The sequence below is a fragment of the Nansenia antarctica genome (assembly GCF_963989245.1).
Source record: "Nansenia antarctica genome assembly, chromosome: 3".
Lineage (NCBI taxonomy): Eukaryota > Metazoa > Chordata > Actinopteri > Argentiniformes > Microstomatidae > Nansenia > Nansenia antarctica.
This window is the reverse complement of record NC_137688.1, coordinates 11,465,961-11,490,784: the sequence shown is the minus strand read 5'-3', so window position 1 is coordinate 11,490,784 and position 24,824 is coordinate 11,465,961. Positions and strand designations below refer to the sequence as shown.

Below are 24,824 nucleotides of genomic sequence, written 5' to 3'. Positions count from 1 at the left end.
GGTTTCTGCAGCGAAGGCTTCCACGCAGCAAAGTGCAGCGCGCCAGCAAGTGTTTTCCAAACCAGCTGACTTTCCCCTCCTCTCTCTCTCTCTCCACACGTGTGTTCTTTTTCAGCCAGAGCTCCACACACTGGTCCCCCCCCCCCCCCCCCCTCTCTCTAGACACCCTGTCTGTGCCGTGCCGTATTGGGGATCAGCCCGTGTCTTAACTCACCCCGCTCCTTTGTCAGTCTCTAACAGACCCCCCTCCTGTGTTGTGCTCAGTGGCGTTTACCTCACGGCTAATCTTGTCTTAACCTTTTTCTCTCTCTCTCTCTCGCCGTTCTCTTTTTCTGTTGTTTTTCTCTCTGAGCCGCCGCACGCCAGGAACGGCTCCTTTGTGCCTCGAACGAACACAGAGTTTTGTTTTGTTTTGTTGGATTTGTTGTTACAATGTGTTTGTTGTTTTCCCTCTCCCAGATGACGTTAGCGCTGGATTTGACGCGTTGTTCTCGTGCCCGTGTCCATGTGTGTCTCTGTGTGTGTCCATGTGTGTCTCTGTGTGTGTCCGTGTGTGTCCGTGTGTGTGTCCGTGTGTGTGTCCGTGTGTGTCCGTGTGTGTCTCTGTGTCAGTGCCATCCTCCCAGCTCTCTAGACCGCAGCGCAGAAATGGCCACTGACTCTCATTTTGAATCTACTGTGCTACTAACCATGCCTCTGTCTCAGCTAACCATGTCTGACCTCCGTGCACATGTATGTATGTCCTGGACGTGGCTGTATGAAGTGACTTGAGTTTAACGTGTCTTTCACAGAGAAAATAGCTGTGTTGTTGTTTGTTGTTGTTGTTGTTGTTGTTGTTGTTGTTGTTGTTGTTGTTGTGTTGATTGATGTGTTGTACCACAAGCGATGCATCTATGCGACGCAAATATCCTCAAGGCTGTAGTTTGTTTCTATAACATCCACTCTGTGAGCCCCCCCATAACGGAGTCTGAACCCCTCTCCCACCAGAGCCACCCCTGTCCTGTCCAATGACAAACCCCCATCATGACATTAACTATTCAGGTCCCCTCCTCACCCCTCACATCGTGTTCACCAGAGTCTATAACCCTGACCTCTGACCTCATCAGTGTGGAGTATTACTACCGGGTGTGTCGCTGTCTCCCTCCAAGCCTGAGAGAGGCGGCCTCTAACGCAGCTAACAAACGAGTCTGTCTGCAGCAGATGTCCCCCTCTGTCAGCCTCACAGAAGGAGGAGAGGAGGAACACACGACTCTCTCTCTCTCTCTCTCTCTCCTCGCCAAGTCCCTTCTTTAAAGTGCCAATAGGAACACAGAGCCACAGTCCCGCTCCCTCAAGATTTTTTTTTTACTTACTTTGATCCTTTTTTATTATTTTTACCCTGTTTTTAGTTTCAACCGTGTCCCAGGGATGATAGAAGAACCCCAAGGGGAGCTAGCTGTATTCCTTCCTTTCATGAGAGCAAAGGGTTCTTTGTTTCTATTGTCAGACTCTTCTAACACACTGTATAAATAACACACACAAAAGGTGTTCACGAGTCATGAGTCATCATGAGTTCACCCACAGCACCCATCATGCACTTCAGTTGGACAAGACCTAGAATTAGCCTCTTCGTTTGGCAACTTAAAGAGATGCTACAGGATGTTTGTTGCCAATTTTTGTTTTAGACGCCAAACCACATTTCGTTGTCTCAGTACTTGGACTCTGTGCAATTACAAAGTTGAATCTAATCTAATAATACGAATCAATTTCTTCCTCAGTTTAGGGCCAAGAAACTTGGAAGTAGGGAGGTGTGCCCCTCTCTGTCCAATTAGGTTCATATGGCTAGTGTTATTCAACTAGTAGCTGAAATTATAATAAAAGAAGTAAGATCCTGTGGTATCTCTTTAAAACGTCAATTCTGTCACTTTCCATCTGAAAGTACTGGTAGAGTCTGTACAGTAGCATCAAACAGCACTTGCCTTGTCATGACCACTGGCCCCTTCACCTCAGTCCTCACCTCCATGTTTCCCTGTCCTCCGTCCCTCCCTCTGTCCCTCCCTCCCTCCCATCCCTCCCTCCCCAGTAGCACCCCACCCCTCTCTCCTGTCTGTGGAACTCATTAACGGACTTTAACCCCACTCCCCCCCCCCAGCACCAGGGAAATTAAACCACTCTTAATTTTTCCTCATTGTTACCTCACTTTTAGTTGCTCTACAATCATTCTCAGTCCGTGTCTCAATACTCAGTCATAACTTTGTTCTGTGTCCTCTCCTTCATGCAAACATTTTGTTAATGTGTTCAAGGATTAGGATGGCTTTACATAAGGAAGCTATTGTTTAAGACTATTGGGACACTGCCTTGGTACTGATGTTGATTCTCTCCTACTGGTTGAAATCACATGGTGACCCCCCCCCCCAACCCCCTCCTTCAACCTTCACTCCCCCCACCCCTTCTTTGTGTTGCCCCTCACCCCCCCCTCTTCTTGCCTCTTTTTCTTGTTTCGCTTTTTCCATATCTTTTTTGGGGGGTGTTCAGTCCGCCGGTCCCTGCTCAGCCCCGCGGACGGAGAGGTGGTCAGTCGTCTGCTCACGCCCACCCAGGCCTCTCTAGCTAGGAGCAGGAGCGCCGCCGCCCTGTCGGCCCCAGGAGCAGACGCCCCAGGTAACCCCCCTCAGAGCCCCCCGGAGCTAGGGAGGACGCAGCCACATCCAGGGTACCCCCCCGACTCTCCCACCCCCACCCCAAGACCTCCCTCAGCTGCATTTATTTACAATAATCAACAGCTAAACCCACCTCTGTCCCCGTTACATCACTAGCTATGAACTGAACTCCCCCCCCACCCCCAGACTCCCACTGCAGCTGGACAAATCCTTTGAAGCAAAGCAAACTGGACCCAGTTGTTTTGTTGATGTTGTTGTTGATGTTGTTGTTGATGTTGTTGATGTTGGTGGTGGTGGTGGTGATGGTGGTGATGGTGGTGGCGGCTGTGCTGTACAGTGGTGGCGATGGTGCTGTGAACGGCTCAATGTTGGGTAGCCCTGCTCGCTTAGCGGTAGCCTACCTATGTACTTACACGTGTTACGTAAAGACACGTGACGTCTCGCAGTTAGAAGTACACTTGTGATCACAAGGCACGCACTGTGGTACGGTGTCTGTAGATAAGCACACGCACACACAAGGAAAACACCGTCAGGTCCTGCTCACATGCGCACGCAGCAGATCCCAGAGACACAATTGGCGTGTTGTGTGTGTGTGTGTAGACTTGGCCAGGAGCGGCTCCTGCGTCTGTGTCTGAGGAGCGAGCCTCCGGGCTCCGTGCCGGGGAGATTTGCCGTAAGCTGCTTACCTGCGGGCCGGCGGTCGCGTGAGAATGAGAGTGGTGTTGTGTATTCTGGTAATTAGCCTAGGGAGCTGGGGACCGACAAGATGCTGAAGAAGCTGCTGCTGCTGCTGCTGGACTACTGTAACTCAGGAGATAGACCCCGCCCCTTCCTTCAGAATCCGGTTGTTAAGTCTGACGTCAAAAGTGACGTTTAGCCATTTCCGGGTCCTAACCAGAAATTCCCCGCACCAGAATACCAGTGAACTACAGAGGTAGAATGACAGTTTAATCATTTTTTAGACTCTGATCTATTCATACAACAAGGGACACAATACTTTCCCGTTTTCTCCATATTGTCAGGGTATTTGAGCCTCGGAAAAGCGCTATATAAATAGAATGAATTATTATTATTATTTCTGCATTTCGAAGACAGCGCCTCAGCCAACGTTGGACCCGGAAACACGTCACGACTTAACAAGCGGATACCCACGCCAGCTTTATATAGGGCTCACTATTACCAGAAGCACATTCAGGCCCCCTCCCTAACATGGGTTAAGATTGTATTTGTGTACTGTACATGGTTTTAGGGGACATTGATTCCACTTACGTTTTAATGAACTCATCTTAGCTGAACGCCACAAACCCTTTGGCCTCGGCCGTTTGCAGAGTGCTGGGTATGGTTTCAGTCAGACCTCCACCTGCCTCCCCCTGGTCCAGTGGGCACAACCCATCCCCGTGGCTGTGTCACATTATGTAAGGGTGACCAGATGTTGGAACAATGTTGTATCGTGTCCCTTAAGAGAGCGTATTGACAACCCCCCCCCCCCCCCCCCCATTGACACCATTACAGTCCTGTGGCTCCGTATAGATTTCCCCACTGACAATAAATCCCTGGTGATAACATGACAGTTCAGCGGCAGGGGGGCAGCTTACGGACGGGATAGGGGGGTGAGTCAGCCTTCGTCAAGCCTCCTCCTCCTCATCTCCCTGCCACTCTAGTAAACCGTCAGAATGAGTTTAGGGAGCCTATGTCTGATCTTCCCCGTGGCCGGGAGAGATCCCCCAGCGCCTCCAGGATTACCACCGCTAGGGGCTAATCCTTCAATCTGACACAGCAAGCCAACCCGCTGGCAGTCATAACCCTCTCAACCCACGGCACCGAAGTGACGCAAGGTCGCCCGCGACTCGTTGTGGTTCACCTCACTCGTTAGCGCCCTTTAGAGGTGAGGCCGAGCCGCTGTTAGCGAATTAGCATAGCAACTCAGCACGGGTAAGGCGCTGACTCGCCTAGTACGGCGCACTTGGATTAGCTAAGACTTTTTGGGGTTTTTTTGCATACAAAAATAATAATATATTCCATGCAGCTGAAGCTTTTATCCAAAAAGACCTACATTGCAGTGAGTGAGTACATGTTTCGGTATATACGGTCCCAGCGGGAATCGAACCCACAACTTAAGCGGTGTTGGCACTGTGCTCTACCAACTGAGCCACTGAGCACCACAAAAAATATTCTTAAGTGAAGGATTTGTGTTATATCCCCCTCCATGTTTTGTTTTGGATTGAGTATTGTATCCCTGCCCTCAAAATACAACACGGTCATATCCAGGATCCTGAAATGAATACATTCAATAAAAAAAAAAAGTTTTGGGTCAGTGCCCTTGTCCAGCCTGCTTTGAGTGTTGCTAATGGAATGCTGTAATGGTGTGTGATACTGTAGAGTTTGTTTTATGTGCGTGTGTGGGTGCGCAGACGACCGGTGTTGCATTGGTGTTGTGTGTGTTAGTGCTGGGTGTGTGTGCTGTGTTCCCTGTTGCAGTGGTGGAGTGCTCACTGCTGTGTTTGATGTTCAGCACTGTGCAGCGCAGGAGGTTTTTAGCACCAGCTAAGTGTTCTGGGAAGCTGTCGGTCTGTCCCCCTCTCTGCCTCTCCCTCCCCCCCCCGCCCCGCCCGGTGCTTCACCCAGCCGCTGCCACGAGGGTGCCCTGTCTAACACAGCCGTATTGTTTTGTGCTTTTTATCCCCAAACCATCCTCCTCTTCTACTCTTTTTTTCGCTCTCTCTTTCATTCCCTCTCTCTCTCTCTCTCTCTCTCTCTCTCTCTCTCTCTCTCTCTCTCTCTCTCTCTCTCTCTCTCTCTCTCTCTCTCTCTTTCCCTGCCAACGCTTCGCTCAAACTCGGCCGCTCCGCTCCTGCCGCTCCCATTGGCTGTGCCGCGATGACTGTGTCCTTTATCAGAGTGTCACCTGTGTCCTCGCTCAGCCTCCGCCAGCCCCCTGCACCCGGTGCGCGGACCCCTGCGCAGCCGCAGCATCGACCGGCAGAAGAGCGGCGGCGGCATGCCCACCTCGGCCTCGGCAGACGGACCCCTGGACCCCTCCCTGGTGAGCTCCTTTACCGCTAGGTTAGCCTCGTCGCTAGGTCAGCTAGCTACGCTGTCAGAGTGGCCTCTGAATGGGATTGGTCTACTGATGGGGTAGAGATACGTTAACTGGGGAGTGAATGGGGAATATTCTGGGTTTGTTTTTAGATTGAATGGCTTAGTGGTCAATGTCTATAAATATATCTAAAAACTAATATATCATTAAATGTATATCGTTTTTTTTTGTTTGTTTGTTTGTTTTTCCTTATATTTTTTATATCAGAATCAGAATATCCAGAATTATTCAATAAATATCCTCCCGGATGATCAAATGCAGTCAAATCTCAATGAAAGGCAACAACGGAGGTGTTGTCTATGGTGACGGTGTGGGGGACGCTTTTAACAGAAGCCTATTGGGTAGCAGGATGTAGTAAGAGGAACACAGCGTTTTGAAGTAACGATAACCTTATCTCCCCTTTATCTCTACGCCGTACGCTGACACTGACAAAACACACCGCCGGACGAACGGCACGGATTTATAACGCACATCCTGTTAGATTTGCCTGTCTAAGCGGGGCCCTGTGTGTGGGTAACTCCCCTGATATGGATCAGAGAGGTTCTGTTCTCTCAGGAGCGCCACGGCTAAGCGTGACTTCCTCCGTGTGGGAGCTGCTCTGCCTGGCTCTGTCACCCCCTGTCCCCCTGCCCTGCCCTGCCCTGCCCTGTCTCCACGGAGATGAAGGAGGCACATTGTCACGGCGACAGACAAAAGGAACCCCACAATAGCCTCTGACTACAGTAGGAGTAGGAGCAGGAGCGGGCTGGGCCAGGCCATGCAGAGCAGGCCCCCCGGGGCCACCACGACACACACACACACACACACACACACTGGGCCACCATGACACACACACACCCTGGGCTCTGCTCTGCCCTGGGGAAGCAGCTCTACTCCCTCAGGGTGGAGGCTTCCTCTCCTCCTCCGTATGTGTCCATAAGTAAAGTAAGAACCGGACAGGTGAATGCTAAGTCCTAGTAGTAGTATAGCAGTAGTAGTAGTAGTAGTAGTAGTGTAGCAGTAGTAGTAGTAGTAGTAAAGTTAGTTCATATGGCCTTTACCTAGCCTGTGTTTTCGAAAACAATAAGGATGAACGCTAGCAAGCCGCTCCGTGGGGAGGGGGGATTTTGTGTGCGCGTGTGTGTGTGTGTGTTCGCATCGCTTATTCTCTTGAGCGTGTTGTCTTAAATCTCCTTCAGTGTGTGGACACTGAGTGACATGGATACAAGTTGACAGTGTCCCCTCTCAAGAGGCAGTCTCTCCTCTCCTCCACTCTCCCCTCCCTCCCTCCTGTCCTCTCCTCATTTCCACAACCCCCACTGCATGAGAATGAACATTCGGTCCTCAAGGCTTCTAGGTTCTACTAGATTCAGACAATACTCTCTCTCTTGTTTTTCCTCTCACAATGAATCGTAGCCTTGCCTTCTTTAATGGTGTTGACATACACATGTGGACCTCTTTAGGGAGTAGGTAGGTGTCCGTGTGTGTGTCCGTGTGTGTGTCCGTGTGTGTGTCCGTGAGTGTGTCCGTGTGTGTCTGTGAGTGTGTGTGTCTGTGAATGTGTGTGTGTTTGTGAGTGACCAACCTTGCCATGCCCAGGCCCGTCAAGTGCATTGGCAGACCCCAAGCGTGGCACGTGGGCAATAAAAATAGCTGAATTAGAACCAGGCCCCTGTGGTAACCTTCAATGCGCTGCCATGGTAACCTTCACGTCGCTGCCACGCAGGCTATTTAAAGCCTCCAGCGTGCTGCGGTGGACAGGCCACTCTGCCACCACAGGGGACACCTCTGGGTCATGGATTAGGGGGGGGGGGGGGTCTGTCTGTCTCCATGTTATTGACCCGACTGCTCTGTACAGTCCAGAGGGACAGTCACCAGAGCCTGGCTGTGTTGGAAGGGCTCTTCCATGACCTCCTGTTTGGGGAGATACATGAACCATATGATGATGAGATAGAAATTCATGTGAGGAATGTATTTAGTTGTGTTAATGTTTGAGGTTCGTGTTGAAATAAATCTTAGTTTGTTCAGACATCAGGGACTAAGCCCTGCCCTCTCTCCCTCTCTTCTCTCTCTCCTCTCTCTCTCTCCTCTCTCTCCTCTCTCCTTCTCGCTCCTCTCTTCCTCTCTCCCTCTCTCTCTTTGTGGAACGACAGAAGGAGAAGAGGTTCTCCTCACCGGGAGGGAAGCGGCCCGCCTCGCCCTCCAACTCCCTGGGACGCAACCGCTCGCCCTCCCCCGCCCCCATCCCCTCCAACAAGAGAGCCCCCTCCCCTGCTGCAGCCAAGTAAGGCCCCCCCTCACCCCCACCCCATAGGTGATGTGACTGCTTCTGGTAAAAGAGACAAGTCGGCAGCCGATTTAATGTTATAATGGACTTTTATTTTGAAAAACGTAAATACATTTCAGCATTGTCGAAAATCAACGACCCGCTTGCTAGTCAACTAACACAGCTTGTTTTGTGAGCCTGTTAACAATGTAAAGTTTATAGTTAACTAGGTAGCATTGGGAATTACTCACCCAATCCACTGTGTTGCAGTATTTTTGTCTTTACCCACTGTATGCTGATGTGTTGTTTGGGGAGTGACTCACCTCCCCTCCCCTCTCCTCTCCTTCCAGGCCAAGCCCCCGCAACCGCCCCCCCTCGCCCGGGGGGGTGAAAAACCGACCCCCCTCTCCTCAGCCCACCTCCGCTAAACCCCCGCCCATCCAGAGGCCGGCCCTCACCCCCACCGGCCCCCCCACCCTGCGGAAGAGGGACTCCAAGCCTAAGGACCTGGTCCCCGTCCAGGCGGTGGCCCCCCAGTCCCCGGACACCCCTCAGAGCAGCACCAGCCCCACCCCCACCACCACCTCCACCACCACCACCACCAGGACCACCACCCCCACCCCCTCCACCACCACCACCACCAGGACCTCCACCACCCCCACCCCCTCTGCTAGCAAGACCAAAGAGGGTGAGTAAAGATGAGCCTCCATCCAGCCCTGTGTAGCTGTGTGTGGTGTGTCGTCATCTGCACTCAGCACTCTCTGTGGCACGGAAGTGCTAGCTTAGTACGACCGCATGTCCCTGGGGCCGTGGGGTGGAAACCCTGTACAGTAGTGCTGAGTGGCCACGGACAAAATCACTCTGGTTTGGACACAGTTATGCTCTATGCATAATTGATGTGATCCTGCATGGCATAATTCCTCCTCGATGTTGTCAGTGTGTGTAACCCCCCCCCCCTCCCCCACCTGAGCCCCTTTGTGAGAGGAACTGACGTGGCAGCCAGTCAACTCTCCCTGGACCAGGACAAGCCCATTAACTCCCAGCTTGACTCACTTCCTGTTGAAACCCTGGGAGAGAGGTCTAGTGCCCCTTTCTGGCCAGAGTCATGTAGTGCAGCGCATAGCACACTATCTCACCAGGAGATGGAGTGGGTTAAAGGAATGGGTGTTTGTGTGTGTGTGTGTGTGTGTTCCTTCACTGCTCTCTCAATAGGGATCAGTCTGCAGATGAGGACACAGAGCTCCTTTATGAGCAGCCCCAGTCAGAATCATGTGAAATCCTCGGCCCATGGCGGTGCCTGCTACCCACAGCTGCCTCCTCCCTCCCTCCCTCCCTCCCTCCCTCCCTCCCTCCCTCCTCATCACACCTCTCTTTGTCTGCCCTTATCTCTTTCTCCCACATGTATTATCCTCCTCTCCCTGAGCCGTTGGTGGTTTGCGTACGTGTGTAGACGTTATGGAGCCCTGTGACTGTTACCGTTAGCATTCCCTGCTAACCTAGTGCGTCAGAAAAGGGAGAGAGTGTGTAACAATAATAAATAATGTCTAATATAATAATAATGTATAATATAATATATGCCAACAAGACCAACAACGTGTGTGTGTGTGTGTGTGTGTGTGTGTGTGTGTGTCTCAGCTAAGAGCATGGCGGGCACCAACTCTGCCGCCGAGGCGTCCCAGATGCTGGCGGAGAACCGCAGGCTGGCCCGGGAGCACAAGGAGCGGGAGGAGCAACTCAGAGTGCAGAGGGTGGAGGAGGAGAGGTGAGGAGGTGGGGAGAGGGGGGAGGTGGGGAGAGGGTGGAGGAGGAGAGGTGAGGAGGTGGGGAGAGGGTGGAGGTGGGGAGAGGGTGAAGGAGGAGAGGTGGAGGAGGAGAGGGAGGTGGAGAGGCGGAGAGACAGACAGACAGACAGAGACACAGAGAGTGAGAGAGGGAGAGACAGAGAGCGATTGAGATGCCTTCACCCAACGTGTGCCCTATGCACCCCCCCACCCCCACCTCATGCGGTCCACTGACCTCTCTCTCTCTCTGCCCTCCTGACACCACCTGACAGGGTGAGGAAGGAGGAGGAGCAGCGTCTGGCCGAGGAGGCGCGGGTGAGACGCCTGGAGGAGGAGAAGAGGCAGGCGGAGGAGAGGAAGAAGAGAGAGGAGGAGGAGGCGCTCCTGGCCGAGGAGGACAGAGAGAGGCTGGAGGCCGAGGAGGTAGTCAGGCAGGCGGAGCTACAGAAGGAGGTGAGGGGCGCACACACACACACACATACACACATACACACACATACACACACACACAGGTGGTGTGACTGACGGCCTCCCTGTCCAATCACAGCGTGAGGAGGCGGAGGTGCGAGCCCAGGAGGAGGCAGAGAAGGTCAGAGTGGAGAGAGAGAAGGTTATGCAGAAGAACCAGCAGGAACGCATGGCAAGGAAGAAGGTGTGTACTCCATACAAACTCGTACACCATACAAACTCACCACACACATCGCAGCCGGCCATGGCTCAGGAGGTGGAGCCGGCGTCTAATGACCGCAAGATCGGCGGTTCGACCCCCGGCTGGCCACGTGTCCGTGTCCCTGGGCAAGCCTCTGAACCCACAAATTGCTCCCAACGAGCGGGCTGGCGCCTCGCACGGTAGCTTGCCGCCGTTGGTGTGTGAATGTGTGTGTGAACGGGTGAATGAGAGGCCGTTGTAAAGAGCTATATAAGTCAGTCCATTTACCATTTACATTGCACCTACTGTACACGCTTAATGTAGCGCCAATGAGATTGATTGACTATGGCTCATCACTCTTTCCAGAGGATCGAGGAGATCATGAAGAGAACCAGGAAAGGAGACCAGAGCGACTTCAAGGCAAGTTTCAGGCTCTCCTCCGTCGTCTTCGTGACGACCGTAGTTATGAACCATGTGTCTCTGTGCTCCAGTCAATGCACCGCTGCCACTGACGTTTGGGATCTTTCTCTTGTGTCCGTGTGTCCTCTCTGCAGGACGGGGATGAGAAGGGCATGGAGGACGGAGAGGAGGAGGAAGACGATGATGATGATGATGAAGAGGAGGAGGAGGAGGGTGACCACGACGACCAGATCGACTACGAAACCAAGGGTGACTGTCGTCATCATCACTCAGCCGTCTCTTTTGCATGACTGTGTGTGTGGCTGTGTGTGTGGCTGGCTGGCTGGCTGTGTGTGTGTGTGTGTGTTTTGTCTGTGTGTGCGCATGCTTATGTGTTTGCATACACTGCGTGTCTTGTTAGCTGGTGCAGATGACTCACCGTCTGTCTCTCCACAGAGGACGAGGCGGCCCAGGCTGGAGACGTCGCCATGGAGACAGGCTCCACCGACGTGAACGGGCGTGGCCTGACCTCGGGTCAGCCGATAGGGGAGAGGGAGGAGCCGGTGGGCAGCGTGAACGGGAAGCCAGGGACGGAGGACAAGGAGAACAACAACGGGGACACAGAGCAGCCCCTGGCTATCAGGTACACACACACACACACACACACAGACACACACACACACACACACCCTGTACCACGGTGAGTTCAGGAATAAGAAGTAACCAGGGGAGGCTGTGACTCAGGAGGCAGAGCCGGAGTCTAACCATTGCAAGGTCAGCAGTTCGATACATTTACATTTAAATTTTTGGCATTTAGCAGACACCTTATTCCAAAGCGACTTACAATCAATACATTTGACTAAATAAGTGAATCATCAATCAACCAGTCGTAGCAGGAAAAGTAATCTAGCTCAGGCCAGGGGCCATTGGCAGTCGTCGTGCTAGGAGAAGAAAGTTTGTGGGAAGCTCGTTCCACCAGCGGGGAGCCAGTGTAGTGAAGAGACAAGACCGGGCAGCGTGACTGCCACGTTGACGTAGAGGTGGTGGGGCCAGTCGGCCAGCAGAGGTGGAGGAGCGGAGTGAATAGGCTGAAGTCTGGAGGGTGACCATTGCTTGCAGGTAGGCTGGGGCTGTCCCTTTTGCTGCCCTGTAGGCACCAGGATCTTGAATCTGATGCGAGCTGCTATCGGGAGCTAGTGCAGGGTGCGAAGGAGAGGAGTAACATGAGAGAATTTGGGGAGGTTGAACACCAGCATTCTGAATGAGCTGCAGAGGTCTGATGGGGGAGGCAGGGAGCCCGGCCAGGAGTGCCTTGCAGTAGTCAAGGCGGGAGATGACCAGTGACTGGGTCAAGAGTTGCACTGCTTCTCTGGTGAGGAATGGAGGTATCCTTCTGATGTTGTAGAGGAAGAATCTGCAGGAGTGTGCTGTCAGTGCGATGTTTTCTGCACAGGATAGGCGATTGTCCAGAATCACTCAAAGGTTCTTGGCTGTCTGGGAGGGGGTTACAGTAGAGTTCTCCACTGTGATGGAGAAGTCTTGGAGAGGGCAGGCTTTCCCAGGGAGGAAGAGTAGCTCAGTCTTGTTAAGGTTGAGCTTGAGGTGGTGGGCTGACATACATGTAGAGATGTCAGCGAGACATGCAGAGAGACGTGTTGCCACATGAAGGTCAGAGGGGGGGGAAAGACAGGAAGAGTTGCATATCTTCTGCGTAGCTGTGGTAGGAGAACCCGTGTGAGGAGATTACCGAGCCAAGAGACTTGGTATAGAGGGAGAACAGTAAGGGCCCTAGGACGGAACCCTGGGGCACCCCAACGGTGAGGGTTCGTGGAGATGACAATGATCCTCTCCAAGTCATCAAAAGCAAACCAGGAGTGTGCAGTGCCAGAGATGCCCAGTTCTGAGAGGATGGAGAGAAGGATTTGGTGGTTTACTGAGTCGAAGGCAGCAGACAGGTCCAAGAGAATGAGAACAGAGGAGAGGGAGGAAGCTTGCGCAGAGTGGAGGGCCTCCGTGACAGCAAGGAGAGCAGTCTCAGTGTAGTGCCCAGCCTTAAAGCCAGATTGGTGGGGGTCCAGGAGTTTGTTCAGACGGAGATAGTCAGTCAGTTGCTTAGACGCATCGCGTTCAAGGGTTTTAGAAGGGAAGGAGAGATGGGATACTGGTCTGTAGTTGTGGACAGAAGACGGTTCATGGGATGGTTTCCTGAGGAGAGGCTTGACTCTTGCTATCTTGAAGGCAGCCAGGACATATCCTGTAGATAAGGAGGAGTTAATTATGGTGGTGAAGAAAGGAAGGATGTCAGGAGAAATGGATTGGAGAAGAGGGGAGGGGATGGGATCGAGAGGGCATCCCCAGTCCCCGGCTCTCCTCCTGTCCGCGTGTCGTGGTGTGAGTGTGTGTGTGAACGAGAGTCCGCTGTAAAGCACTTTGGATAAAGGCGCTATGTTAAGTGCAGTCCGTTTAAAATTATTTTTGCTCCCCCCACCTACCCCCCCCTCCAGTCCCGTGCCTAAGGGTCGCTTGGTGGAGGGCTCGGAATTCCTGAACGAGGACAGTAACCGGGTGTCTCTGTCCCCGGGGCTGAACGGCAAGCCCGGCCCCTGGAGCCTGGAGGAGCTGATGGACCTGGGCGAACTCCACGCCAAGGGCCGGCCCCTCCTCCCGGCCGAGGGCCTCCACCAGGGCCTCATCGACCACGACGGGGTGCCCGAGGGTCCCAGGGTGGCCTTCGAGGACAAGGGGACGCCCGTGACCACGCTGCACCCCTCCAGTCAGCCCATCGAAGCCCTGTCCGGTAAGGACACGATTGCATACCCCCCCCCCCCCCCCCCGTTACTAAAAAGCTGTTTTCTCAAAGTGTCGGGCCTACAAAGTCGTTCTCTGTAGACACTCAATATACCTGCTCTCATTATACCTGCTCTCAATATACCTGCTCTTATTATACCTGCTCTCCTCATCACCTCATGTCCTCTGTACACCTAGCACCCTTGTGTAATTGTGTTTGCGTTTTGCGAACAGCAAATGTTTACCCTGTTCTCTTCTCCCTGTAGAGATGTGATGGCTGCAGCCCTCCCCTGACAAGCCTGTGATTATTGCACTCTTAAGAGTTCCTCTCCAGCTGAGCTCCAGATCAGACCCTACACCCCCCACACACACCCCCGCCCAGCCTGGACCACCTCAGCCAGAGGAAGAGCACAGGGGGAGGGGGGGGGGGGGCGGCACCCCCCAGCGCTAACATTGCACCCTCCCACCCCCCCACACATGACAAGAAAAACAGTTTTAAAATGTAAACAAACAAAAAAAAAATGCTTCAGGGAAATCTCTAATATATTCCTTCAATGTGCTCGCTTCATTCTCCCATATTTACACCATTTGACTCAATTATTTTTTTATTTGTCTTGTTCAATATTAGAGATGTTTTTTAAGTGTTTGGGGGCAGAGGTGTGTTGTTGTAATTTATTAATTTTGGCTTCTTCGTATGTAACTACTGTTGTGATTAGTTTTTTTTTTTTGTAACTCTGTTTGAGAATATTCCAGTACAATGCATGTACACTTGGCTGTATGATAGGTATGAGGCATCTCGTGTCATGAGTGTCAGGAAATGCAAGGATCGTAAACCCGTTCTTGAATGGTGGGGTAGACCGCTGGGGCACCTGGGAACTGTAGTTTGGCAGAGTCAGCCTCCGGTGGTCTATGTTGAGCTGGACTGAGACCCCCTGAGCAGCCAGCCACACAAACGTGGGTCTCACCTGTGTCCTCCAGTGCTGAGCGGCACCGTGTAATCCAACCCAAATTGGAATCCGAACCTGACCTAGAATTCTGGATTTGTCTGGCGGCTTTTTGCAGCGTCCAGCAGCCACCCAGCCATATCCTCTCATAACCTCTCCTCCTCCTCCTTCCACTAACCCTCCTCCCTGAGCCCCGAAGCCCCCACAGTCTCCCCCACCCATCTCCCTCACCCCTGCACCTCTCCCCTGGGCCACTAGGGGGCACTGTTGGCTGTAACTCAAACTGAAAGGAAATTGTTTTATAAGACAACTGTCCCTACTGCTTTGTATGAAGGATGTAGGAATTCAAGCTGATGATTTCGTGATTTACTCGTGTTCAGTGATGTTTGACTGTTTGTTGTTAAGTTTCAGTTCACGGTCTTCTTTGGGTTTTTCCCCGAAGATATTGACATGTTGTTATGGTTTTACATGTATATAGACTCAATGTTAACAGTTAACTACTCATATCAAATTCTAATTTAATTGCATCCCGAGGGCTGCGGTATAACTTGACCCCCAGCCGTGACTGCATGAACCTATACTCTACCATATGAATGACTATAGCCCATAACGGATTAACATGTGTGGATGTTGGTAATTGCACAGTCAAACAAGGTCCATGACTTTCCTTTGGTCACATCAGAATCCCTCTGAAGTGTGTGTTTGTGTGTGTATGGTGTATGCTGTGTGTGTGTGTGTGTGTGTGTGTGTACACAGTACTAGTCCAGAAACTGAACTTGAATGGTCTGAAGTTCTCTTAAACGAAGCCCAAAGTTCCTCAGGGCTAAAACAATGTTCTAGTCTTTCCATTTGAGCTTTACGGTAGGTGCAGTCTGTCTTCTGTCCGTCTGTTTCTCTGTCTGTCTGTCTGTAGCTCTTTCCATACTAATTCCAGTGCCTCTCCTCTAAAACATCCGGATCTAAAGAACACACTAGCTGCTTCTTTTATACTTTACCTCTCCTGGCAAAAAAAACAACATTTCAATTATTTTTTATAATATATAATTTGGCTGTCTGTTTATATATCTGAAAATATATTTCTACATATTTAAGTGTTATTGTATTATTATGTATATAATCAGTATTAGGCCATGCAAGCCATGTTTTGAGTGGGGTGGTGTGGTGGTTGAGTGGGTGTCGATAGTTTCTCTTGTCTTTGTTACTGTATTTGTTTGGGCTCTGTTTTGACTCGTGCCCTCTTCTGCCAGGGTAGTCAGTGCTGTTCCCACGGTTACGTCAGGTCTGCGCGTCACTACCAGGTAAACCCTGGTCTCTTCTCCAGCTTTCTAGAAGCCAGAGGGGACACGGTGGGGGGTCCGCTGTGTAGTGAAGATGGGGGGGGGGTGTGGTATAGGTGTGTCTACAGTATGTTGTACTTTGAGGGCGTTTTACGAGGTTCTGGATGTTTCTGCCTCCTTCACCCCCAACCCAACCCCTGACGTTGCCTTGGTTCCGAACGGAGGGGTGGGCTGAGGAAGGTGACGGAAGCAGACATGATTCAGTGCTTTTTATTCTGTCTACTGTAAAGAATGTTTGTTACATTGCATGAAAGGGTGGTGTGTTACGGTTGGAATAGGAAGGTTAAGATGGACTCTGGCCACTGCACTGCACACACTTACACACTTACACACACACGCACACACACACACACCTTCCTGTGATACAGCAGTGCCAGTAGTCCGCCACTAAATGGAGACGGGAACAAATGTGATTCGGTCAGTCTTGTTGTCCTCGATAGTTGTGTTCTTGTCTTGTTCTGGGTTTTTTGAAAAGCTGTGTCGAAGCTTGAATTCCCTATGCTTGAATCATCCAAACGGAGAGGTTTGGGGACCTTGTTTTTTTTGCCTCGTAGCCAATTGACTTTCAGATTGTCATGCTAACAAACCATAACACTCTGAAATGGCTTTATATATGTATAGTACATACCTTGTCGACATACCATGTCTAGACTAGAGTCCCCCCTGAGCTTAGCTTTGACTAATAGGCATAAAGAATGTAACTGACTTAATAATCAGCCCTTGGTCATCTAACATGCCTCTCAGAGGAGCCTGTTTTTTCTTTTCTTTTCAGTTGTCATGTGCAAACTGTTTTATTATTCATTAAAACGTGAGATGCTTTGCACTGGTGGAAGCTTTCCACTCTCTGGAAGTTGAAAGACTCCCTGAGTTACAGAGATGGAGGTGATTAACAAGAAGTAGCTTTACTGTAAAGGCCAACAGAGGTGTGGATTTCTTGAAGGAAATGAAAGTTATGTTCTTTATGGTCTCCTCCTATCCTCCTACACCCCCCCCCCCCCCCCCCCCCCTTCATGATTTCCCAAACCTTCCTATATTCCAAGTGCAGGGAATTGCTTCCTAGATTCTCTCTGTGAAACACAGGGTTGTTGTTGTAACTTGGTCAGTGCTTCGCTACGTTAGTGGCAGACCCAGTCAGACCCGGTCACAGATGGGGCCAACACACTGCAGGCGCTTTTCTAACTCCTAGATTTGTTCCAGGTCCTCTTTGGTTTCTTTTTTTTTCTTTTCTTTTTTCTTTCCATCCCTTTCTGTGTCTCGATAGGCTTGGATATGGAGCTGTTCTTAATCTTGTGACAGTCGCTATGACGATAGAATAGAACGGTGCCTTAGATTGAGAATAGGTTGTATTTTTATTATTTTGTTATAATTACAAAAAAAACTAAACGTGTCACGTGTCCTTACCTCGGCCATGACAATCATTCTACCCGACCAGGGCCATGGTGTGAAGATGAATTGCTTTCTGGAGGCTGTTCAGACCTAACAATGCCCTGTCCACAAATTATATTTGTAAATATATCTAAAGTGTACTGAGAAGATATGAACTGTTAAACAAAAAAAAATAAAGTTTTGCAAAATAAAATAAAGAAAGGATGTATGCGTTTGTTCTTATTTCTGGAACTCAGGGGGGAATTGAAATATCAAATTATGAAATATAAACAGACAGTGATTTTGTTGCTTGCCTTTATTTAGCCACTGCATGGAAACTGTCACTCCACTTCAAAAAGCTATGAATAGGATTAGCCTCTATCTCTGAGCTTTGCATCACTTTGAATGTTCACAGAAAGACACCTGCTTTTTCCATGCTGAATATCACAGGAACTCCTACATTTCAAGATAGATAAGCCCCTCATACAACCTTAATTTTTTTCACGAAGAAACCACTAGAGCGTATAGCTATATAATTCAAGAAGCAACAGTTAGCACTTTTAAAAGTACAGTTCCAGTAAGGCACTGAAAAGGGCTAAGGGCCCTCGTATGGCTATACAGAGTTCAGAATTTTGCACCAAGCATTTTTGTTATGCGTATCGCAGGCCAAACAAAAGCAAACACGTTGGCCTGTGTTAGTATCCAAAGATGCCTTACTACACAGAAACAGACCAATACTTATATTCAGCTGCGGTTACAATTCATTCAGATGGTACATTCTGCATGTTTTCTTTTCTCCTTTTTCAATAACCTTTCAACTTCATTAGCTTGCACTAGCGTATGTTCTGTCCCCCTAGTCTCACAAGATGCCAAATGAGGAACACAAACGGGAAGGGGAGGGGGGTGCTCCGTTGGGAAGTCTCCCTTTGTCTGAGCTCACAGCTTCTTGGCACAGTCAGGGCAGTAGATGTTCTCTTCGTGGACGACGAAGCGTTTGTTGGCCAGGGAGAGGGAGCACTTCTTGCAGTTGAAGCAGTACTCGTGCCAGGAGAGTCCTTCGTAGTTCACCACGTTGGTCCCGTGGCCGAACCCTGGAGACAGAGGAGGATGAGAAGAGGAGGAGGAGGAGGAGGCGGTCAACACGGTGGAAGAAGAAGCTTAAGAGTTTACAGTACAATTATCTCATGTAAGAGAGCATCCTATCCCAACACATCGTCATTTATTTGTATGTAATGTAAGTCATGCCTGAATGGTGTTGTGTCAGTATATTCGTGGTGGCTTTCTTATTGTTAAAATAAGTGTATGTTGTGTTGTGTGTGTGAGAGAGAGACAGAGAGAGAGACTGTGTGTGTGTGGTCGGGATCTGACCTGTGATAGGGTTCTTGCAGCCGTTACACTTCTTGGCCACGTCGGTCTTGTAGCAGTCCACACAGTACACACTGTCCTCATGGCTGGTGAAACGTGCCCCGGCCAGGGTCTTGCGGCAGGTACGGCATTTGAAGCACTCAGAGTGCCAGGGCTGGTCCTGGTAGCTGATCCCACCTGAGGTGATGGCCTGATGGGAGGGAGGGAGGCAGGGAGGGAGAGGGAGAGAGAGAGAGAGACGTTCGTAAATTTGTTCTGGAAATTGGATCAGCACTCATGGAACGGCTCTTGTCCAATCAAATTACTCAGTCCCTTTACGACGTTGAACCCAGTGGGCGCTCTGGCGCTCTCAGAGCAAATTTACAAACGCACCCTATGTATGACGATACAAACATGTGAAGTGTGAGAATACTCAAGTACGGTGGCGTTGATGTACTCTACTGTTTTTCAAAACGTCACGCATATTTAATCAATGTTTGTCCAGTATGTGAGGGTCTTAGTGGGGGTGTTGTGAGTGTGTGTCACCTGCTTGCAGTGGAAGCATTTCTTAGCAAACTTCTTCTCATGGCAGGGGGCACAGTAGATGTCATCCCCCTTGGTGTTGAAGCTCTGCGAGCGGATTGGCTGCTTGCACTCGAAACAGCTGAAACATTCCTCATGCCACACCTTGTTCTTATACTCCACATTCTTGGACCCTGGAGGAATAGAGAATATAACAGAATAGAATAGAATAGAGTAGAATAGAATAGAAAGGTTTACGTCCATAAGCAGTTGGAACTTTGCCATTGGCTCTATTATGATACTGGCCACATGAAGACATGGATTTAAAAAAAAAGTGTGCCAGGTAAGGGGGGGGCGATTTGGCCGTCACTGTTAGGGGGGGGAGATGAGAGGTGCATTATGGGTCGCCCACCTGGCATCACCACCTTGTAGCATCCCTGGCAACGGTTGCCGTCCTCGCGGGAGTTACACTTGCCACACATGATCTTGCCGTCATCCCTTGCGTTGAAGGGCTCGTTGGCGAGGGCCATGTAGCACTTGGCACAACGGAAGCACTCCTCGTGCCAGTGGCGGTTCTTATGGTGCAGCTCCTGGGTAGACCGGGGAGGGGGGGGGGGGGGGGGAAGGGTCCAAAGGTGTGGGTCAGACACAGACACATTCAACACCTCACTACACACCAGAGGTCATTTACTCAGTACGTCATTTCTACTGGGGCATGTTTGCCAAAGAACGGAACATTACCGTCCAGTCTGGAGAGCATTACGGAGGAGATTAAGTGAATTAGAGTGTAACGTACCACGGCGGGCCTGACCACACATACGGGCCAACGCCAGAGCCGTGTGATGACACTGGTATATAAACGCCTCAGGCCTCATTAACCGTGATGGGGTTCCAACACACGTGTCTGTGGCTGGGTGGGGGTGTCATGTTGTGTAAGGCCCAGGCTCATCAAGGAGCAGGGACGGATACTGGATGTAACACTCTGGCCTTAATCTGAACATCTGAACTGCAGCCAAACACACACACATACACACACACACACACACACGCGCGTCCATCTCTCCCTCTTTCTCTCTTTCACTATCACACAGACACACAGACATACACACACACACACGCACACACACGTCCATCTCTCTTTCTCTCTTTTACACACACACACAAACACACGTCGATCTCTCTCTCTCTTTCTCTCTTTCACACACACACACACACACACACACACACACACACACACACACACACACATGGGCTCACCTTGGCATCAGCCCCGATGGGGCGGCGGCATTCAGCGCAGGTGTTGGCGCAGAGCTTCTCGAAGCACTTGGTGCACACATGCTTCTCATCCTTCTGAACGTACTTCTTCCCGTGCAGGTTGTCACGGCAATAGTAACAGTCGAAGCGGTCCGTCATGGTGGCTGTAGCGTAGCTCCTCGGCCCTGCGCCAAGACAACACACCGTCACATCTACTGTTAGAGGATTTTACACGTTGACGCAACACCAGCTCAGAGGCTTTGTGGTTAGTGTCCTCCCTGAGATCGGGAGGTCGTGAGTTCGATCCCCCGGCCGAGTCGTACCACAGACCATCAAAATGGTACCCGATGCCTCCCTGCTTGGCACTCAGTATTAAGGGCTGGATAGGGGGGTAAGGACCCTGCGACATACCAGCGTCATGTCCAGGGGTGTACTTGTACATCGAGCCGCCTCACACTACGGAAACAGGAGATAGGCTCCTGCCCCCTAAGGGGCGTTAGGCTCGAGAACCATCGGTTCTTACTTACACTTTGATGCGTATCTATTCAAACACTCGGGGGGGGGGGGAAAGGCATAACAGTCACGTGGCTCTGCAGCTCCACTGCATCAGATACAGGGTGAGTCGGATCATATATTGAGTGTCCACAGGGAGGCAGTGTTGCCCATACTTTCATTGAGCCGACATCGCTGCAGACCTGCCTACTTCCTCACCATAAGACCCCCTGTACTAAAGGTCATCCGGGGACATGTGATTACACGCTGCTTGTTGTGTTCGTCATCCATCTGTGTATAGTCATCCATCTGTGTATAGTCATCCATCTGTGTATAGTCATCCATCTGTGTATAGTCATCCCTCTGTGTATAGTCAACCCTTCATCCTGACCTGAACATCCCCCCCCAGGGCTCCTAGGCCTTCAGAGGGAGACGTACTGCACAACACACACACTTCTACACGGAGACAACAACAACAACATGAATCTGTGTCTCCGGGGGGAGCCAGACACAAAGAGCCTAGAGGTGTGTTCCATGTTCAAGCTGCCAGCCCAGTGTGATTCCTGTAATCAGCCCCAGCCGACGCAGGCTTAGTGGAGGCATGCCTATCAGCTGAGGGAAGTGTGTGGAAAATGGCACACAGATGTCTCTCAGTGGGGGCTTCTTTAGCTGTGTCTGACTCTGTGGGGGTGGGAGGGGGGCGGCGGCTTTATCAGGCTTTGCTGGAAAGTTGAGGTCATATTTTTAGAACGCCTGGCTCCCTCCCTCCCTCCCCCTCTCCTCTCCTTTTGTCTCCTCTTTGGCAGTGACATTTCATTGGCTGTTAGCGGAAACAGAATCGTGTATGTGTGTGTGGGTGTGTGTGTGCGTGTATGTGAGTGTGTGTGTGTGTGTGTGCGTGCATGTATGTGAGTGTGTGTGTGTGTGTGTGTGTGTGTGTGTGTGTGTGTGTGTGTGTGCGAGTGTGTGTGTGTGTGTGTGTGTGCGTGTGTGTGTGTGTGTGTGTGTGCGCGTACGTGTCTGTCTGTCTGTCTGTATTTAGCAGTAGGACAGGCCCCTGTGTTTTCCTGACCGTCTGAGCCTTGTACATAATCTCAACAGAGAGAAACTTTGAATTCTATCCACGCCACCTCCCGTAAGCTCAACCAGACCGGAGCCCTATGAGTTACCAGTGCGTGCGTGGGCTGTGGACTGCAATTTAAGTATCTGTGATTTATTTGACACAACCAGAGAGATATCATTGTAAGCTCTCAGCGCCTTAATCCGGTGAAATACAATGAGAGCGATCGAATGGGAGGAAGCGCTTATGATGGAATGATATTACATCCACCGGTCGCCATAGGAACCCTGCAAATATTTAGGAAAGTCGACGCGAGTGGGATGTGGTAAACAGCAGTGAGAGAGGGATGCGGTCGGTAAGGGTCCAGCGAGGAGGGATTGACGACCGCAACGATGACAGAGGCTCATCTGCAGCTGCTCCAGAGGGATGAAAGCCTGAGCCCTGACCGTTCACCCCCGTCCCTGTCTAAATGGAACAGGCCAGCCAGGATCAACCCAAGAGAATCAACATGGCAACGGACCAGACCAACCTGTGAGTCAGGGGGGAGTGCCAAGGTATCATATATAGTATCATGGAGAAAAGCCCCAAAATCCAACGATTATCATATCTCGACGTGAGCTAACCCTGCGTTCCACACCGAGCACCTGATCACAGTGACCTTACAGCAAGGGCGGCGTTTAGAAGGTCACTGCCAAACGGACCATTGTGAGTGAATGTGACTCTTGAGCGTCCAGCGCTTAAACGCTAAGCCTTTCAGATACCGCCGATCAGACAGCTGCCCCCAGTAGTCACACCCATGGTATGCGCCAGCACACAGATCAGAGGGGCAGGAGTGAACCATGTTGGTCCCCCGAGGGTCCCACCGCTCCACAGTGGAAAAGGTCAGAGCGAGAGTAGCACACAGAGGAGTGAGTCATGATGGAGACATGGATGGCCTTTCACAGTCAGCCTGGCTGGAAGCACTCATGGTAGATCAAAGATAAACAGCCAAAAAAAGAGACAGATTGTGTATCTAAGGGCTCTTAACTGTCCCACTAAAAACCTTTTCATCCCCACTACCCTGCTGTACAGTTGCTCCACTGTAAATAAATTATTAATAATTTATTAATTAATCATGTGACTCCCAATGGCCCCTGGTCCTAGAATAGATTTATTTTCTCTTGGACACACACACACACACACACACACACACACACACACACACACACACACACATGCATGCACATGTCCTTTTCTCTCTCTTTCTTTTTTCTTAGGCATCAGCTAAACATGTCACACATGTAATGTCAAAACATGTAAAATGGAAATGGAAATGTATCTCAGTCAAGTCAACAGCTGTGTAGCAGTGTCAGAGAAGTCTGTATTTACCTAACAATAGCCTGGTTAAAACAATCTTTGATCCACCGCTCTCGACTCTCAGTCTAAATTAAGCTGTTCAAAAATCTGGTCCACTAACTGAAATGAACATCCCAAGTACCCACATTCACTTTCCAACGATGGTTTACTGTAATCCAGTTGTAATTGACCAGAACTTCCATCACCATCATCCAACTGAGTAATGAGAAATAGGTTTCCATGTTCTCTTTACACGTGTGTGCTCCTCCAGTTGTGTCACATGTTATTAGCTGCAGTACACCAAACAAACACTATTATACCTTTTAACTTCAAATAACTCTATAGAACGGTGGTGGCTAAACGTGACCAAGGCTTTAGCGATGGCCAAAGAGGAGCTTCCTGGGCCCAGTAGTGGGTCCCAAAAGCACAATTGGAGAACACAGAATAAGCATCTCTGACTGAACACTGGCACTTCAGGAGACAAATGTGCCTGAACCAAAACCCTATCCCCTGCACCAGGTACTTAACACCTAGCACATAGCCCCTAGCACCATGTACTTAACACCTAGCACCATGTACTTAATTGTCACTTGTACTATTGTCAGCACCTGTACTATTGTCACTTTTTCTTTTTAAATATTGAATTATGTCTATTGCCTTATTGTCTTGTGCTGCAATGTCAGCAACCAAAGCCGAAGAATTTTACTCTCTTACACGTGTAATGTGACATAACAATGAAACTTGAAACTTGAAACTTAAACAACACAATCTGTCAACACAGCATCGCCCCACACAACCCAACCTCAGCCACCCTCCCTTACCTCCTGTGTGCCTGAAAGTCATGACTGCGTCTTGGAGAGACAGAGGAGAGGATGACACCACAACCAAGGACAGGAGGAGAGAGTAGCATCCACACAGGGTCCAGGCTGAAGACCACCAGGGTCTGGGCTATATATAGACCTCCTCGGCCCCACGCCCACTACCGCCCTTCACCCCCCAGGCCGCACCCCACACCCCAAACAACAAACAACAACCTTTGGCCCATTCCATTTTAGGATATGCATCGAAAACTTAGAATAGGGTGGATGAGGGGAAGGAGGAGGGGAGAGGAGGAAGAGAGAGTGATCCAAAGACAGATAGAATCCTCCGGGGGACTTGACTAATGATACCTCTACTACTATGTGCCATGTGTTGTGTTAGGGTGAGCTGAGCGTGTTAAGAGTGGGTAGATGACTGTCTCCTGACCTATCAGAAGGTGAGATGACTCAGTAGAAGAGCACGATGATGCTCCTCTGGGACATGATGGGTGACACGGTGCAGAGGTCTTGTATATCAATCAGCCTTTATTTATCATCAGCTGACTTACCAGTTGACTTAGCATGTTTATATGATTATCTCAGTCAAGGGAAAAAATAAAGTGAATGGTGTAGAGCTTCTTAATGTGTGTGGGTGTGTGGGTGTGTGTGGGTGTCGGTGTGTGTGTGTGTGTGTGGGTGTGTGTGCGCGTGCATGTTTATGTGTGTGGGTGTGTGTGTGGGTGTGTGTGCGTGTGCATGTTTATGTGTGTGTGGGTG

General features: G+C 50.5%; 2 protein-coding genes across 2 annotated transcripts in view; one reads left to right on the top strand and one right to left on the bottom strand.

Annotated features, from left to right (window-relative positions):
• Nucleotides 1-14,177, top strand: part of map7d3 (MAP7 domain containing 3) — a gene marked incomplete at its 5' end in the record, with an annotated part of 29,863 nt that extends 15,686 nt beyond the window's left edge. Inside the window, 12 exons of the mRNA XM_080526914.1 lie at nucleotides 2,515-2,640; nucleotides 5,537-5,682; nucleotides 7,869-7,999; nucleotides 8,332-8,546; nucleotides 9,617-9,743; nucleotides 10,035-10,215; nucleotides 10,310-10,414; nucleotides 10,778-10,831; nucleotides 10,966-11,080; nucleotides 11,267-11,453; nucleotides 13,315-13,607; nucleotides 13,864-14,177. Coding sequence (XP_080383040.1) covers nucleotides 2,515-2,640; nucleotides 5,537-5,682; nucleotides 7,869-7,999; nucleotides 8,332-8,546; nucleotides 9,617-9,743; nucleotides 10,035-10,215; nucleotides 10,310-10,414; nucleotides 10,778-10,831; nucleotides 10,966-11,080; nucleotides 11,267-11,453; nucleotides 13,315-13,607; nucleotides 13,864-13,871 — 1,688 coding nt within the window. The 3' untranslated portion in view covers nucleotides 13,872-14,177. The remainder of the gene's footprint in view (nucleotides 1-2,514; nucleotides 2,641-5,536; nucleotides 5,683-7,868; nucleotides 8,000-8,331; nucleotides 8,547-9,616; nucleotides 9,744-10,034; nucleotides 10,216-10,309; nucleotides 10,415-10,777; nucleotides 10,832-10,965; nucleotides 11,081-11,266; nucleotides 11,454-13,314; nucleotides 13,608-13,863) is intronic.
• Nucleotides 14,178-18,179: 4,002 nt separating this feature from the next.
• On the bottom strand, nucleotides 18,180-24,093 carry fhl1a (four and a half LIM domains 1a; the record flags this gene model as incomplete). Its single annotated transcript, XM_080525421.1, has 6 exons — nucleotides 18,180-18,334; nucleotides 18,612-18,798; nucleotides 19,134-19,303; nucleotides 19,522-19,699; nucleotides 20,367-20,548; nucleotides 24,072-24,093. The coding sequence occupies 6 exons, from the start codon at nucleotides 24,091-24,093 to the stop codon at nucleotides 18,180-18,182; spliced, it is 894 nt and encodes a 297-aa protein (XP_080381547.1).
• Between the last annotated feature and the right edge of the window lie 731 nt (nucleotides 24,094-24,824).